At 39.4% G+C, this 16,220-nt stretch overlaps 1 protein-coding gene across 7 annotated transcripts in view; it reads right to left on the bottom strand.

Annotated features, from left to right (window-relative positions):
* KLHL29 (kelch like family member 29) overlaps positions 1 to 16,220 on the bottom strand; it is a 393,217-nt gene that overhangs the window by 66,663 nt on the left and 310,334 nt on the right. For all 7 annotated transcript variants that reach the window (XM_027749235.2, XM_027749234.2, XM_027749237.2 and 4 more), the window contains one exon: positions 6,545 to 6,683. In XM_027749235.2, coding sequence (XP_027605036.1) covers positions 6,545 to 6,683 — 139 coding nt within the window. The remainder of the gene's footprint in view (positions 1 to 6,544; positions 6,684 to 16,220) is intronic.

Below are 16,220 nucleotides of genomic sequence, written 5' to 3'. Positions count from 1 at the left end.
TTCTTTTAGGACAAGACTGGCTCTTGGAAGTGGCCCAAAAATGACAGTTTACAAGAACATGGCTCCAGTTTCTATGCCATGGAAGATTTTTTCTTTGTTGTCTTTGATCCATTTAGCCTGAACTGCAGCTTGTTAGATAATTGTTTCCTTTCACTCCTAAATTTCAACATAGTCAAGTCTAGACTTGGGCCGTGAGATATAAGTAAATATAGGTAGGTCACCCACACTGGCATCTTATGAGTGGTTGCACGACAACTGGGTGGCTTGCAGATGGGTACAGCCAGAGAAAGAAAGGTGATTAGTCATTCCTTGGATAAGATTTGGAGGATTTGTAGTTGAGTCTAGAAATTATGTGAGCAAGAAACCCCAGCTACAGTAAACAGAGATGCTGTCAATGAGGGAGAGAGAGATTCAGGGATCTGCTCGGTGCCTCTGGAAGCTGCTGCCATTACAAGACAGCAACTTAATTTCTGTGCTGCACCTTGAGACTTGAAAAGGAGCCTTTCTGTCCTCCTTTCCAGGGTTTCTCTTCAGAGAAGGACACATCGCTCTGCCCCTCCTTTCAGAGCAGCATACAGCCCAAGCCACTCACCCTCCTAATCCACAGCCACGCTTCCCAGGCTGGAAATTGCCAGGCTGTGACGCCTGAGATGGGCTTTGCAGCAGTTCCTTAGCCTGGCAGCCCAGAACACCACTGAATATTTGTAAGCTGTCATTCATTTATGTAGAAGACCATACATTTGCTTGATGAAAACATGTTTTCCAAGGTCTGGCAGCTGCAAAATTTGAAGCCCAGCAGGGAGCTCCGAGAGGTGGGCGGGCGGCTGCCCGGGCAGGCAGAGCGAGCGGAGCGCTCACGGAAACGGGCCACAGTGAGCAGAGAGCTGTGTTCCATGCCAAGATCTTGTGCATACACACAGCAAACGTTGTCCATAGCACAATTTACACTTGTCCCCTGGCAGTAAAGGGTGAAGGATATTTTACAGTCCCATGAGACCTCCTGTTCTCATGGACTCCTTTAAATTGTTTAACAGAAACTCCTGGCATTCTGTCTGGGTGCAGTATACCTCTCTTGGCAGTTGAAACAAACACCGTATTTTTAACTCCCTATTTCTCTGTTTTTAACTAAATGTTATAATTTGTTTCCACATTCATTCTGTTCTACAATGGAGCTGAAGTATGCAGATGTAGAAATGCTGCTACTCCTCTCCTGGAGTTAAAAGAAAGATTCTTAATAAGAAGGAAAACACAAAGGGGTCACTAAGAGTAGATTTTTCTTTCATCTGCTATTTCTCACTTTGGGCTTTTTACAACGTAAACACAAACCAGACAGTCTGTTTTCCAGACACCTAAATGCTTTTGCAGTTTTGTCAAGCTGTTTCAGATGGATAGTGGCAGGTTTCTCTGTCGTGCATCCAAATGCTGCCTTTTCACACAACGGTGTAAAATGCAGAATGACATCTTCGTCTTCAGCGTGGGTGTAAAGCAAGAGGAATTTGGTCCTCTCACCCTAAAGGCTCTACTTCTCCTGCCCTGCCTTCAAGTCCCCAGAAAGCATATACAACTCTATTTTAGAAAAGAAAATAAAAAAAAAAATCTGAAGACTTGCAAAAAGAGGCAAAGTATTGCAGAAAAGCAATCCGGCCATGAAATCACTGGCTCTGTTTCACAGGAAAAGAAGGATGAACATATCATGGCCAGATTACACTGCATCCCAAAACCTGCTTCTTGTGACAGAATCGCTTTGTGCGTGTGACTTACTGCTCTGTGTCAGTGGAATCAGGCACCCAGGATGACTTCCAGATTAGAAAGCATCATTAAAATCAAATCTTGAAAAGATAAAGCTTGTAGGACAGGATCTGTATATCTTTAGTAACTGTCCACAGAGAAGTCTACTTATAAAAGTCTGTTTATAAAAGCAAGCATTTTGACCAAGAAGAGACTTTTATGTCAAGTGCTTCCTATCAATAATGTCATATTTGGTAGAAATTCCATTACTCTGGGTTGGGTTAAGAAGAAGAAAACAGCAAATTAAAATGTTACGGTGAAACTCTCTGTTACGGAAATATCAGACATTCCATTTATCCAGCAGCTGCATTTGTCTATCCCAAATACAGCTGGAAATAAAAAAATGTCTCTTCATGGGATTTTCCAATCTTTCCTTCCTTCTGGAATACACACACACACACACACACATACACGTATTTTCCACCAGTTCTTCTAGCACAGATACAAAACCAGACCTCATTTCTCTCCTCCTCCAAACCAAGAATGGTTTAAATAAGAAAATCTGTGCTCTGTAAGAACCACATTTTGGAGATTTTTTTTTTTTTTGATGGATCTGGACCTATTTCTTTCTTCCTGTGTGTATATATATAACCACATGCACGTGACATTAAGAAAAACACTAATTTCTGAAGAAATCATTCATGTCCTTTTAGCCAACTATGATTCAGGCTGGTGACTGGCCTTTTTCTCTGGGCTGTGAAAAATAAGCACTTGAAGAAGGCAATTCATACTATTTATCATAAGGTAGAAATTGTCCTACAGACATTCTCATCTTTCCTCCCAACTGCAGCGAAGTCCAGACAACCAGCTTAGGTTGGACTCCTGAAGGAAGCAATGGAACATCCATCAGAAGTTCACAGTCTAATCAAATCACCTTGTCTCTCTTTAATAGCAAAGAGGGATAGCCTCCTCCTTTACCTCATCTCTTAGACACTTATTCTATAGGGAGAGGACTTGCCACTTGGGAGAGGTCTGTCTCACTCTCTGCAGACTGTACCAGTAGTTGAGAAGGTGAGGTTAGAGTCAGCCTGCCTTAGATGCCAGTCTTGGACCTAAATGTTAGTTACCTAATGAGAGAGACAAGCACCTCTCATTTGTCCAGGGGGATCACCTACCTGCCTGCACATAGGAACCTGAATTAGGAGAAAAAAGATCCTTCTGAAAACCTTCAAGGTGCTTCTCTTCATTGTCTGTACCATAAATTAAGCCTTTGCTTTGAGAGAGCTGATTTCTTTAGTATCTAAAATATAGGTGCAAATTAAAAGGCCAAAGTTGAGTAGACTGGCGTTGATGTGGTTGGCAGTGCATTCAAAATATATATGATGGCATTTAGGGGACAGAACCCTATTCCAACTGCTGCTTACCATCCATGTTCTCCTTAAGCCCTATACTGCAGTAGTCCTTTATGGATCCCCACACTACCCCTGAATCTCACCTTCCTTCCTTCGTGGGCAAAGTGATGTGGAACAGACATCAGAACACTTCACACTTGCTGTTCCTAATACACCTGATCCTTTTCAGATGGTTTTGCACTGGAAAGGAGTAAGATTGTTTTTCATGGTCAGTTGCTGTTGGGAGGGAGATGAACACCAAGTCCTGGCTTAGGCTTGAGTGCTGCATAGCATCTGACAGGGACTAGATAACCTGTTTCCAAAAGCACAGTGCTTGGTATGGTGCTGGACTCAGGCTCAGGACTGGACTAACCCAACCTCAAAAGGGATCATATATTTAGAAGATAATCATAGGGAACGAGGAATTTTCTGGATGAGGAGCAGAGTGCTCAGCACAGTAATAGCCATTTTCTGAGAACCTAAAGGGGTTTCAAAGTGCATTCTCATTTCCAAATTTGTTTTGTAAATAACTTCAGAATTGTTTTGGACAATCAAACCTGGTTATCATCTTTTCAATACAGTGCAATAAAACCAACATATTTTCTTCCCTGCTACACTAATTCTCATCAAATAACCTTCCTCAAGATGAGCAATAACTCTAGTTCTATTATGCTTTTTGTCTGTTTTTTTTTGTTGTGGTTTTTTTTTTTTTGAGAAGGGAATAATTGATCTGATTTGGTTTAGAACATTTCTCTTTTATTCTTTTGAGATACTATTTGCTATTCTACAATCAGATACCAACTTGAACACACAGTGGAATCAATGACAGAATATGAGGTTAATAATAACCAGCCTGTGGCATATAATAAGCTGAATAAGTATTCTCAAAGATTCTGTTTCTGCATGTTTCCATGAATGTACATAGCACCTTCATGAATAGATATTTTCTCATTGATGTTTCTGGCGACACATTGGTGCCTTTGGTTGGAATGACATTAGAGTTTAACCCTGGCGTGCACTGATTGAAATGGCCTTTATACTATATTTAATACAAAGAGGTCTCTTTTATTCTTTAAGAAAAACTGCCATTTCTTGTTTTGATTTCTATAATAACACAGAGAGCGCAATATAAATCACATAAAGCTTTAAGTGCTGTCTCAAAGGATCTGCTAACAAATATCAATAGAGGATTCTAGATTTATTGTATTTATAAGCATTCCAGCTCTGTGAACTATAATGATTTTGTATTACTAAGGGCATGATCCTACGAAATACTGAGTGCCTCTTGCAACTGACTTTCATGAGTTTTGGAAAGGATGAGGCTTTAACGCTGCAAGTATCATACAAAAAGCAAGTCTTTAGAAATTCCACCCCATAACCCCGAGTTTATTGTCTCACAAAGATACATTTGCTCAGTTTACAGGTGAATATTTATTTTTGTCACCTGACAGTTTTGCAAACTCAACTTGACATCAAGCTGAATTTTTTCTTATTCAAGCATCATCATCAGTAATAAAGGTATTTTTGCCTTGGACACCCCTGTGCAACTCCATTAGTCTCCAACAAGGTTATATGTGTTCAGCTGAGGTTATATATGGAAGACAACTGGGATGGAGAGACCCGATGGTGGACACAAATCGACCTCTGGAATATTTATTGCTGATGATGATGTGAAAGAAGGCAAAAAGTGGTGAGGTTAGCAGGCTAAATCTTGCACTATTTTTTCTTATAATGCATGCAAGTTTTATGTGAGCAGCTGAAAGACAATACATGCTGAAATGTAGGGTTTTGCTTTCATAAGTCTCTTTCCAGAGCGTTTAAAGAGGTTTTTTTTTTAATTGTTTTAACTAAGTTCATATCAGAGCAGGGCTCAATCTGAAGTATATCTCCATTTGGTAACTAAATAATAAAGCAGCAAGATTTTTCAGTGTGCTTCTAGAAATAGATTCTGCCTGGTGACTTCTGCACACAAGCAGATGTCTTCACAGCAAAATCCAAATGACAGTCTTTGGCCAGTCAGTAATTTGATTTCTGCAAGTTGGTTTTATGATTTTTCTTTTCCTGCAGACTCTACTCTTTATCACCCTAAAAAGCATATGCTGTAGCCTTAACAATTAAATAATAATGAGCAGACAGAAGAGAAAGGACAGGAGAGATCTGGCTTAGCTACTGCTAGCAATCATTAGATTTACAGAGGGAAAAAGACATGCTTCCTAGGCCAACATATTTTTTATGAATAATTGATAAGGCAGTCAGTACAGTTATATCATAGAAATGTAATATATATCCATAATTATAGAACCAGCTTTGTGCAAAAGGACACAATACACTGCAAGGAGATACCAGCCAATATGCCATCCTGAAATAAAATACAGTCACTATTGTGTTAGTTGGCAAAATTTAAATACAGGATTTGAAGCAAGCACAATGTTCTTTAATCCCATTTTTTAGCACAGTCCAGGCTCAGTCTGCTCAGGAAAATACTGCAAGGCAAAATCAGCAGCTGCATTAATTTGCTGATGATTGAGAGAAAAATGAAAGTTATCCTCATGTTTTTTTTTCTCCCTACTTGCTACTCTAACTTACTAATAATACCAGAGTACCAATTTATTCCTATGCAAGTATATGAAGCATACAAATTGAAAGATCAATGTAATGGAAAAAAGAGATTATCATGCACTGTTTAGAATCAATCAGCTAGAAACAGAGGGGGGAAAATGCGAAGGCGGAGACATGATGTTTAGAAAATGTACATACTGTACCTACCCTAAGCTGGAGTGTTTGTATGAAACAGCTACTGTTAGTCTAACATGCAGAACAAGAGCTATATTTTGACCAGAAAATCATCTTATTTCCGATCTTTTCTGGAGAAATTAATCAGTTGTATTTTCTTTTAAAAGTCCCCAAATGATAAAAATATCAATCCCTTTGCCCATAAAAGTCACATAAAAGCATGTAACAAAGATTTCAGGGTGAAGGGATTACAGTACTCCAAATGCTTTATTAGCACAACATCTCAGCATTGTTCACCTGAACGCTGATGGCTTATTGTAGCCTGAAGGACTGACTTTTGTCATGTGTGACAGAGTCCCTTGAAAACACTGACAGCAATAGTTTTTAGTTGTGGACTGAATCACCATTAGCAGTGGAGTTTAAATCTTAGATCTCTCAGTGGTGGAACACTTTCTTCGGCCAAAACCAGCCTCTACTCATCAGAAATAATTACACTGTACGAGTCAGATGTGTAACAAATGGATCTGAGTCTCAGTTTGGAAATACATTCAGAGGAGGTGGAAAGAATGGCTACTGGCTCTGTGACAGGAGATTCAATCTTCATAAACCTGCAAGAGAGGGGAGGAAAAAAAAGCGACACAAATGCGCCCTACAAAAGAACAGAGCAGATCACAGCTGGAAGGAAGGCAAACCTTTTAATCAGGTCCTTGAAATACAAGCTGCAGGAAGCTAGAACATTTTGGTGGACTTCAAACTCTTTGCCTTCAACAATAATTTTCAGGTCTGTAAACTCTTTCGCTCTGCGTTGCTGGTTCAACTCCTTCAACATTTCTGCAGAACAGAGAAGACAGACAGTGCCAGGGTTCCCATTAAGAGTTTTTTATTTTTACTTTTTACTTTTCATTTTTTTTTTTGTAAAGAAGTAGAGAAACAGGAAACAATTGATATTTTTGTCGGTAAGATTGGCTCAACACAGACAGTCAGAAGTTACGAACATAACATATTAAAAAAAAAAGAAAAAGAAAAAAGCAGGAACCAGTAGGTCTAAACAACTGAAATATATATACACAGAAAAAAAGCAAAAACAATCCTAAATTTGGAAGGGTTAAAAATGAAAACAAAATATTTCAGCATCAGCAAATCAGAAACACAGAGAATGCATTATCACAGAAAAGTTAAAATAATTTGTTATAATCAAAATCAAGAGCTAATGAATTTCTATCCAAATGGAAATAAGTTTTGAACATACTAGAATAATATTAGTAAAAATATGGTATTATGATGCAATATGAATTAGATATGGGTCAAAATAATAAAACCACAAGACCTGCAAAAATAACTTATCTTTAACATAGTAAAAATGTGTTAAGCCTCTCAGTTAACAGAATAAAATAGCACTTCTAAATAATATATAAATTATAGTGCATAAAAATTAGCCAAATTATCAATGCATCTAGCAATATACCTCAGCTATATAGACTACAATTGTATATGTTTCAGAATTAGCTTAAAAGCATCCTTATGATAAAAAATAATCTCATGCAGAGAATAAATTACTGCCTTTTATAGCAATTCCCATTTTTTGCACTCCAAGGATTTTTACCATCACAGCATTTTTATTTTTTAGCCTTCAATGGTTTCATTTACAGCAACAATCAACTTTCACACATCATGAAAGAATCGTAATGATTAAAATAACCTATGAAAGTGTTTCCATCCTGCAATAAAGCACCTACCTTGCGTGATGCCTCCTTTTATACAGCCTATTGGCGCTAACAGAATGAAATGATAGCATGCCACGTCTCCATGTAGGGATGTGAACTACCAGGCAACCTACATGTTTTATATGCTGCCTGGACTTTTAAGGGTAAGACTTCCTTCCAACTTCGCAGACCAAAGTGGCTATCAAGATGAATCATATACTTTTCACCTGGGGAATAGCCTGGCAGTTCAGAAGCCAGTGATCAAGATGACAAAAGAGCTGATTTTAAATACTAAAGGACTTTGGGTTTATTTTATGTTTGCAATAGGTCAAGGTTCTCATTTTCTCAGTGTAACACCCTGAACACATTCTTCTTCAGACAGATCTGTAAATCAACAACAGTTCCTTACATAGAGTCCTTACACAAAGTAAAAGGGACCTCGACAGCGTATGACTATAACTGTGCTCAAAGCCACTGTCAGGTTTGGGCACTGGGCTGCCAAAGCATCACCAAAGGGCCTTATGGTGAAACAAAGACCCAAATAATCTCTGTGCTCTCCTGCTTCCCCGAGGAAACTCAACAGCAATCATTTCAGCAAAGCACTAGTGTTTAACGACACAAAATCATGCAAATAACCGTTCCATGAAAAGAAACTGAAGTTCTCCTGAGCCCCAACATCTGTGGTGCGTATTTTTCAGGCCTAAGTAAATAAATGTCACCTTGCACATTTATGTCTATTTAATGGAAACACAGTAGTGTCTGAAAGGCTAATTATTCTGTGCTGAAATGGGTCAGTGCTCTCCAGAGAGTAAGCAGATCATTAGAGAGGGCACAGAAATAACAGCAGGCTTTTGTCAGATCTATAATAGGGGAAAATAAACCACTCTGTCCTGTGGGTGCTATAGCAGGGACTATTTTTAACAAATTCAGCTGAGCTAAAGCACAATGATACATTTCGAGCAAAATCTAAAACAGGGTCTGAATGTTCACTTCTCTGCAGGAAAGTCTCAGGCTTTTGCTGGAGGTGTGATGCCTGAAGTCTGACTGCACCATCAACACTTCAGGCCTCGGTTAAAGACCAAGGATGCTTTGGGCACAAGAGGTGTTCTACTTGATTAGGGCCACAGTGACTGAGGTCTCTGGTTTAACAGGAACAGCACCAGGTACTTTTCCAGTTACATATTTTTGGAGGCGACTGTGGAGGAAGCATTTTTCTGTCCCTTTTCACATATGAACAACTTTTTTCCTTTTTCTGTCTTGGTCCATTATTCCACTTTCATTTATAGCAACAACATTTTCCTCCCCACCAATTTTCTATCATTTCATGCCTTAAAGACAGTTACTTTTCCCTCTAAACTTTTGATACTCTCTCCACTTTTCAAATTTGCCCAGCCACTGCCTCTGCCCCATTTGCACTTTTCCTAAGTTCCTATTCAAGATCATTTTCTCTGGTATCTGTACTTTGCAACCTTCCTTGCAGGAGCCTTTCAGGACAAGGGCTCCATCCATGACCATCATCATACAAGACTAAGATGATGATCACACAAAGGGTCAATCTCCACCTCGCCTCGTTCCATTTCCCTCTTTTAAAGATCACGATCAATTGTTCTAGTGTTCAAAGTGCACAACTGTATGAATGGCAACTGCACAGATGGATCCTGTGCTTGAGGAGAGGAAAGGAGAGGGGAATCAGAGTTTAGTCGCACTCTTGAATGGGGCTGGTGGTTTTGGGAAGTGAGCTCAGGGTACGCAGGACAGTAGAGACCATCCTTGAACTCCTGATTGTGGCCAAGATTTCTGAAAAACAAGACACAAAGCTCAGCCACTGCACCTATAGATGTTGTGCTCTCTGTGCTATACATCCAATACTGTGAGAGCTGGTTTAAGCATCGAAGTCCCCAAATGGCTTCCCCAGGTAATGGGCTCATTACCTACTGAGTACCCTTTAATTACATCCAGTCCTGCAGTTCCTGAGCACAGTTTCTATCTATGCTCTTTACACACATGAGTGCGTTTTATGCTGCATGCATTTATTAAGGGATGCAAACCAGAAAACAGGTCTGGAGCAGTGGTGCAATCTGGCTCATAAAAAACTAGAAATCAGAACGAGATCTAATCAGAAACTGAAGCTCCTCTTTTTCCTACACATATTCAAAGGCCATGATTCCCTCCATGTTCCCCCAACTTGTTGTAGTGCTCTCCAAGAGATGACTACTAACAGTCCTGAATTTTTGCAGCTCAGTTTCTGAACTAGAAGAAGAGGCAGGTGGAGAAGAAAAGGAAGTCAGGGGACTGCATTAATTCATCGATCTTCCTCGCTCAGGCTCCTTTGTATTACTAAATAACTAGCAGGCATTAGTATTGGACACAAGGTTATATCAGAATGGGCCCTCATTCTCAGAGTATTTGTAATGCTCACACTGTGCTTAGCCAGGCATTAATGATTTATGAGGACTCAGGATGAGTTGCAAAACAAATTTTTTCACCAGGTAATAATGCCTGTTGTAAAAGAAGAGACAACACAGTGCAGTTCTGGCAGTGAAAAATGACCTCAGCTGTCTCTTGCTAGTCCCTCTTCTGGGCTCCTCCTAATTTTCAGCATTTCCTCCAACAAATGGAATTTCCTGAAATCGTCAGAAAGGTATGTGCTTGGAATTTCCTACTGGTTTTTTATTCCTCTGGTTTCTTTTTTCTAATGGACTTTGTTTTCTTTGTTTGGCTGGGTTTTTTTTGTTTCTTTAAGAAATCCAGGTAAAAATGAAGTGTAAGGACAGTTACACCACAGGGTTCCAGCAGGGGGAGCACTGATGTTTCCTCTCCTTAGTGAATCTCAGCCAATGCTCTTACATCACTAGTACAAGGGATTTTTCCTTCCTGCCCCAGGTGCACACACACTTTGGGATGGCAGAAACTCAAGGTCCTTTCTGTCTCCTCCATCACTACTGATGCTAAATCATTCTCCGTGAAAGACTGGTTGAATGTTTTCTTCATAAAGAACTACACCATAGACACCCCCATGTTCTTTCAAAATTACATGAGCCACGTACTGATTGAACCTAAAGGGGACTTGACCTGAAACCTGCAACTGAACACCTCTGTGGAGTTTGAGAAAGGCAGAGCTTTCTGTCTTGCCATTATCAGCCTCAGTATCATTTCTTGGGGGCATTTAATATAATTATATTGAGAGTCCCAGAGACAATATGGGTCAGAAGGTGTAAGTGACTTTCCTCAGGTCAGGAACAAAGCCAGGAACAACTCAGAGGCTTTGATTCTTGGTCCCTAGCTCCATCCATCACACCACATTTTCTCCTTCTTAATTAATGGACAAATTACAAATTAAACTAAAGAGCCCACAAGTCTTGAATCAAATACAGGACCAAGTACAACTGTATAATAGTGTAGATCAAGTAAGGGGAACAGAAATTATACAGTGAATATTTTTTTAAATTACTTACGATCAGAAATAAAAATGAACAAGGAACTTATTCCCCAAGTTTATTTATTCTGTATTTTAAGCACAGTGGAGACTGGATACTTAAAAATCCTCCCTAATGCACATTCCCGTGGTACAATGGAAGCTCTCAGGTTTCTTTCCAATTTTAATAAAGAACTCCTTACTTAAATTCTAGTAGATAAAGCTTTAAAAGGGGACAGCCAGAGCTAAAATATAATGGACCATAAAATCTGGAAGAACAACTTTTACAAACAGTGTTTTTAAAATTTACTTGGAAAAACTAACCTTTTATCAAACTGCAAAGGGTAATTGATGAAATATTGCTAATTATTCTTGTGAAGAATGTGCAAGAGACCAGTGCTTGCTCAGCCAGCCTCCTGATTTCATGATTGAGACAGAAAATGTGGGAAAGTCAAGAAAAGTTACCAGGAGGAAAATCCAACTACCTTCTTGCTTTAATAAGTAAGGAGATTAATTCCCAAGGTTATGCTCTAGTTATGTAAAACAATCATTTTAACCACTAAGTGCCAGCACTGCCCACACTTGTTTATTTTGGTAGTGGTAGAGTATGTGTAAATTACGAAGCACGAGATCTAGCAGTCAAATAGGAGCTATGAATGACAGAAAGGAGTTTACTGTGCTGCACCCACCCTATGTGAACCACACAAGAACCCATTTTTTGCCATTTTTGACAAGTCTCTCTTCTCACCACAACATCCACAGACACACAGAGAATCCCAAAGCCTTGAGAATGCCATAACCTGCTCAATGTACCCTCGTGCTCTTGACATGTAGCTTGAAGCAGCTGCACAGAGAGATAACAACTCAAGTCCAGGTGCCTCCTTAGGCCAGTCTGATGAAGTTAAGCAGGCACACTTGGCACTGCAGTGGCTGACATTGCTCTCCACTCCTTTGGGTATCCTGCCACTGCAGACCAGCTACCACTGAACATCATTCCTACAGAAGCTTCCAAGCACAAACCTCTGGAGAACAGCTTCCTACTTGGGACTGAGGACAAGAAATAGGTTCTTTATTCTCTTTTGGCCTGAAAGGCAATAGTAGAAAAATGAATGAATTCTGGTGGGAATCATTAACAGATGAGGATGTTTCAGATCATAGAATATCCTGAGTTGGAAGGGACCCACAAAGATCATTGAGACCAATTCCTAGCCCTGCATAGAACACTCCAAGAATCCCACCATGTGCCTGAGAGCATCGTTCAAACTCTTATTGAACTCTGGCAGGTTTGGTGCCGTGACCACTTCCCTGGTAAACCTGTTACAGCACCCAACCACTCTTTGGGTGAAAAACCTGCTCTTAATACCCAATACTAACTACCCTGTGATCTTCAGTTTTCTTCTTGGACCCTAAAAATTATACATCCTGCTACCTAGACTGTCTCTGCAGTCAAACAGAGACAGAAGCTGTCTCATGCACAACCCAACCTGTTCTGTGTGCTTAGCCAGGTAGGATGCACTGTCTCTCCCTAGGGATTACCAAGGGAGATAAAATAATTAGTTGAGACTAGAGGGTAATTTCTTTTTTTTGCACAGAAGGTGAGAATTAATCTATTGCAGATAAATACTTTCACCTTTTTTTTTCCTATTGGATCTCAACTTTAGTTGAACTTCATCAAGAGCAGAAGGAGAAGGGGGCATAAGAAAGCTGGGATTTGCCTGTGCAAGGATTCTTATTGGTGAGATAGGGGAGGCAGACAAATGGTGAAACACTCTCACTCTGTTCTGTGAAGTGCCAGAGCTGCCAAAGGTTTGGGACAGAGGTGCAGAATACTGTCTACATGATACTGCTGTGCCCAGCCCTCCTCTCACAGTCTCTGTCCATTACGGTTTCCACAGGACACCATCCTGCTCCAAAAGGCATCTGAAAATGCTCGACTCTTGTGGATATCTCCTGCATATTTTACTTTCATAAGCCCTTAAGCCCAGATAAAAAATGAACTGAGAAAAGCTCAACACTGACTACAGGAGCACTGTGAAGCCATGCCCTACTGAGTCTGTGCTACCCAGCTACACACCCTGGTGAAGATGGAGCATATGCTGATGGAGAGGTATCACTGCTGGCACAGCTACACCAACCTCTGAACAAAAGGCAATGAGAGTCATCTTCTGCTGGGTTTTGTCAGCACAGCAATGTGAAATGCAAGGTGTGAAGTTGTCATACCCTGAGCTGATAGAGCTATGGCAGTAGGAATTTGTAGTGCAGACCAACCTGTCTATATCTTAGCTGTGTTGACACTGTTAGACACCTGTGCTGCTAAAGAAAACAGTAACAGATGCTGGAGAGTGGGAAAATATTTTTAAAATCCTTCTGACCAACACATATGTGGCTGTATATGATAATTCTACTCAAAGGATTGTTGGCAATGAGATGCCCCATTGTGCTAAATAATTTTTCGTTGTTCACATAGACAAATTCTTCTCACCTTATTATGATGAGAAAGGGTCAGCAAAGTCAGCTGTGGTGATTACTACTTGAGGAAGACAACTACAACTCTGTGTGTAAATGGAACCTTTCTAAATACATTAAAAACTCAGAGAAGTCACTATATCATGTTTTGAAACCAATTTTCAGGCTATTATCATCACTAGAACTGACATTAGGAGGTACCTCAAGGTTGCCTTCACACATTACAGAGTTGATATGTCCCTATATTAGGCCACAGAACTATTTCAACATGTTTTCTGATTATACTCAGAGACGAACTACACCCCTACTCTCTAGAAAACAACACATTAAAAGCAACTTTGGAGAGATTTTGGTATCACAGTTATGCATTAAAATAATAAAAAAGGGAGTCTGGGGGCTAGAATGCCTTTGTTGCTTTGATTTATTAGGTAAAATCCTCTATGGTATCCATGCCTGCTAATTTATAATCATACAGGGTTACAAATGCACAGTGAATATATGTGACTGGCTTTGAAAATGAACTGCATTTACATTATGTACACGGATGCAAAGAATGAGAAAAAAATACAGGGACAATCTGATCTCTTTAATTTTCCAACACAGACTGTGATCCATGGAAGGACAAGCAGCAAGACCAAAGGATCCAGTATAAAAATATCCACTGAGATGTTGAGATAAAGATATAGCTTCCTATATCAGGGTCTGCTGGTTTTTTTTTCAAGATTCACCCCTGATCAAATTCAAAGTTGGCTGCAGCCTGTTCTATGTTGGCCAAGGCAAACAAAGCCCCGGAGATCCCAGCAAACTGCCAGTCTGGTCCCCTCTCCACATATAACATGCCACTATGTCAGTTAGCAGTGTAACTTGATTTCCAGGCAGACAATAATTTTATCTAGAGACAAAATGAGAGAGACAGGCAGATAGAGAAGGAAAAAAAATAATCTTGCGAGCGTTGGAAACACAGAATAGCCCAGATTCAAAGAGAAATTTAGTTCTGATTGTTTTATTTACCAGCAGGCAGCCCTGAATATCAATCCACACTTAAGGGAAGGCTAAAATATTTATTGCTACGTGGTCTGGGAAGGATTTGGTATTATCCTAATTGCTTGCAGCAGAAGACTAGCAGATAGCTTTTAGACCTTTTTGATCTCTTTATGTAGTGCAAGGCATTAGCTAAATGTTTCTGAGTTTTGAAGGCTTTGAACAAGAAGCACCCATCTGTGAAACCAATAGTGTGATAATCAACAGGCTTCTGACACGGCAGCACTAGTGAAACGCTGATCAGTTTTGGTGGTGTAAGAACGAAAGCTACAAATTGTGTATCAACGTGTGTGTTCATACAGCCAGCAAACAAAACACTTGTTTTCCAAAAGAAGAAAACAACAAAAAAAGACAGGTTTCTGAAAATAAATCAGTGATGCATCCAGAGCAAATTACATGTATTAGAGTAAAAAATACCCCACAACTCTAAGGTGAACACCTGACAATCAAAGACTTCAAAGCACATTAATTAGCAAGAATGAGGTTGTTCCTCTGCCCATTGTAAACAAAGCAGTGCTGCCCAGCTTCAACAAGGGCAGGGCTTAGGTTTATTCACAAAATGCATGTAAGTGTAATCAACACAATTCTTTGAAATACATCTTTATTGGCCAGTGGTAACATGCCTGTTTTCTAGCACCCATATACTGCACTACATGAAGCCTAATGAAAGCAAATAAAAACAAGTCAATTATTCAACATAAAAATCTCACCCTTTCAGAAGATATTATACATCATCTATAAATAATAAAGTACTAAATCCTAATATTTAGGCTTATATACTCAATGGATGGCTTAGTTATGCACTAGATTAAATGTATGTGACCACATGTCTTGGTCCAATGGACACCTCACATGATAGAGAACTGTGCTTTTGGTATGGACTGTGTCCCCAGAATGACTCTTAGTGATTCATTACACCATCACAAGTAAGTCTAATCAAATATTGCAATACAAAAAAAAAAAAAGAAAGCACTGTCAGTCAACTCTAGGCCCTCCCTGGGGGATTTTGCACCCCAACAGCTATACTCGAGCTCCTGTTTCCCTGCTCTGTAGCTTCAGCAGGTGTCAGGGGCTGCAATCATGACTTTTCACAACTACAGAAATAATTGTAGTAGTTAAATACAAGGTTGTTAACTTACCTAAGAATCACAAATGACTACAGGTTTGGAAAAAATGATAAATAAGCTATTTTTTAGGCCCCCCGAGCTTTAAGAACACGGTATTTTACGTTAAAAAAGGCATAATTTGTGACAGATTTCCTTTGAACATCTTGCTACTTACAATAATTTTGAATCTCTAGATTCTACCTGTCCTAAAGATGTGAAAGACTTTATAATTGGTTTTTTTCCTACATTTTTAAGCACTGTAAAGTTTTCGAAATCTAATGGTGTTGTAGCTGTTTAAAAACATTTGGCAAAACATTCTTCTTACTTCTACCTAACTCATGTTTCCCTCTAATAGGATAGACCTTGATTTTTAAACCTTTATATTTAAGCAAACTTTTTGGAAGGTATTGCTATTAATATTAAATATTTTTGTATAAGACAAGTAAAGTCACTTCCTACCATCCATGTTGCTTGAACAGAGGGTTTGTACAGTATGGCAAGAGAATATGAGCCATGACTGGCTGATAATGCAAGAAACCATTTAACTGCAAATGTTGTTATTTTCACAGAGAATTATGCTATCAGGATGTGATAAGTAGCTGCCTTACCAAACTCAGAATTATTAAAAAAAAAAAAC

The sequence above is a fragment of the Pipra filicauda genome, unplaced genomic scaffold (assembly GCF_003945595.2).
Source record: "Pipra filicauda isolate LSUMZ 115617 unplaced genomic scaffold, ASM394559v2 scaffold209_size2725305_pilon, whole genome shotgun sequence".
Lineage (NCBI taxonomy): Eukaryota > Metazoa > Chordata > Aves > Passeriformes > Pipridae > Pipra > Pipra filicauda.
This window is presented reverse-complemented; position numbering and strand designations above follow the sequence as displayed.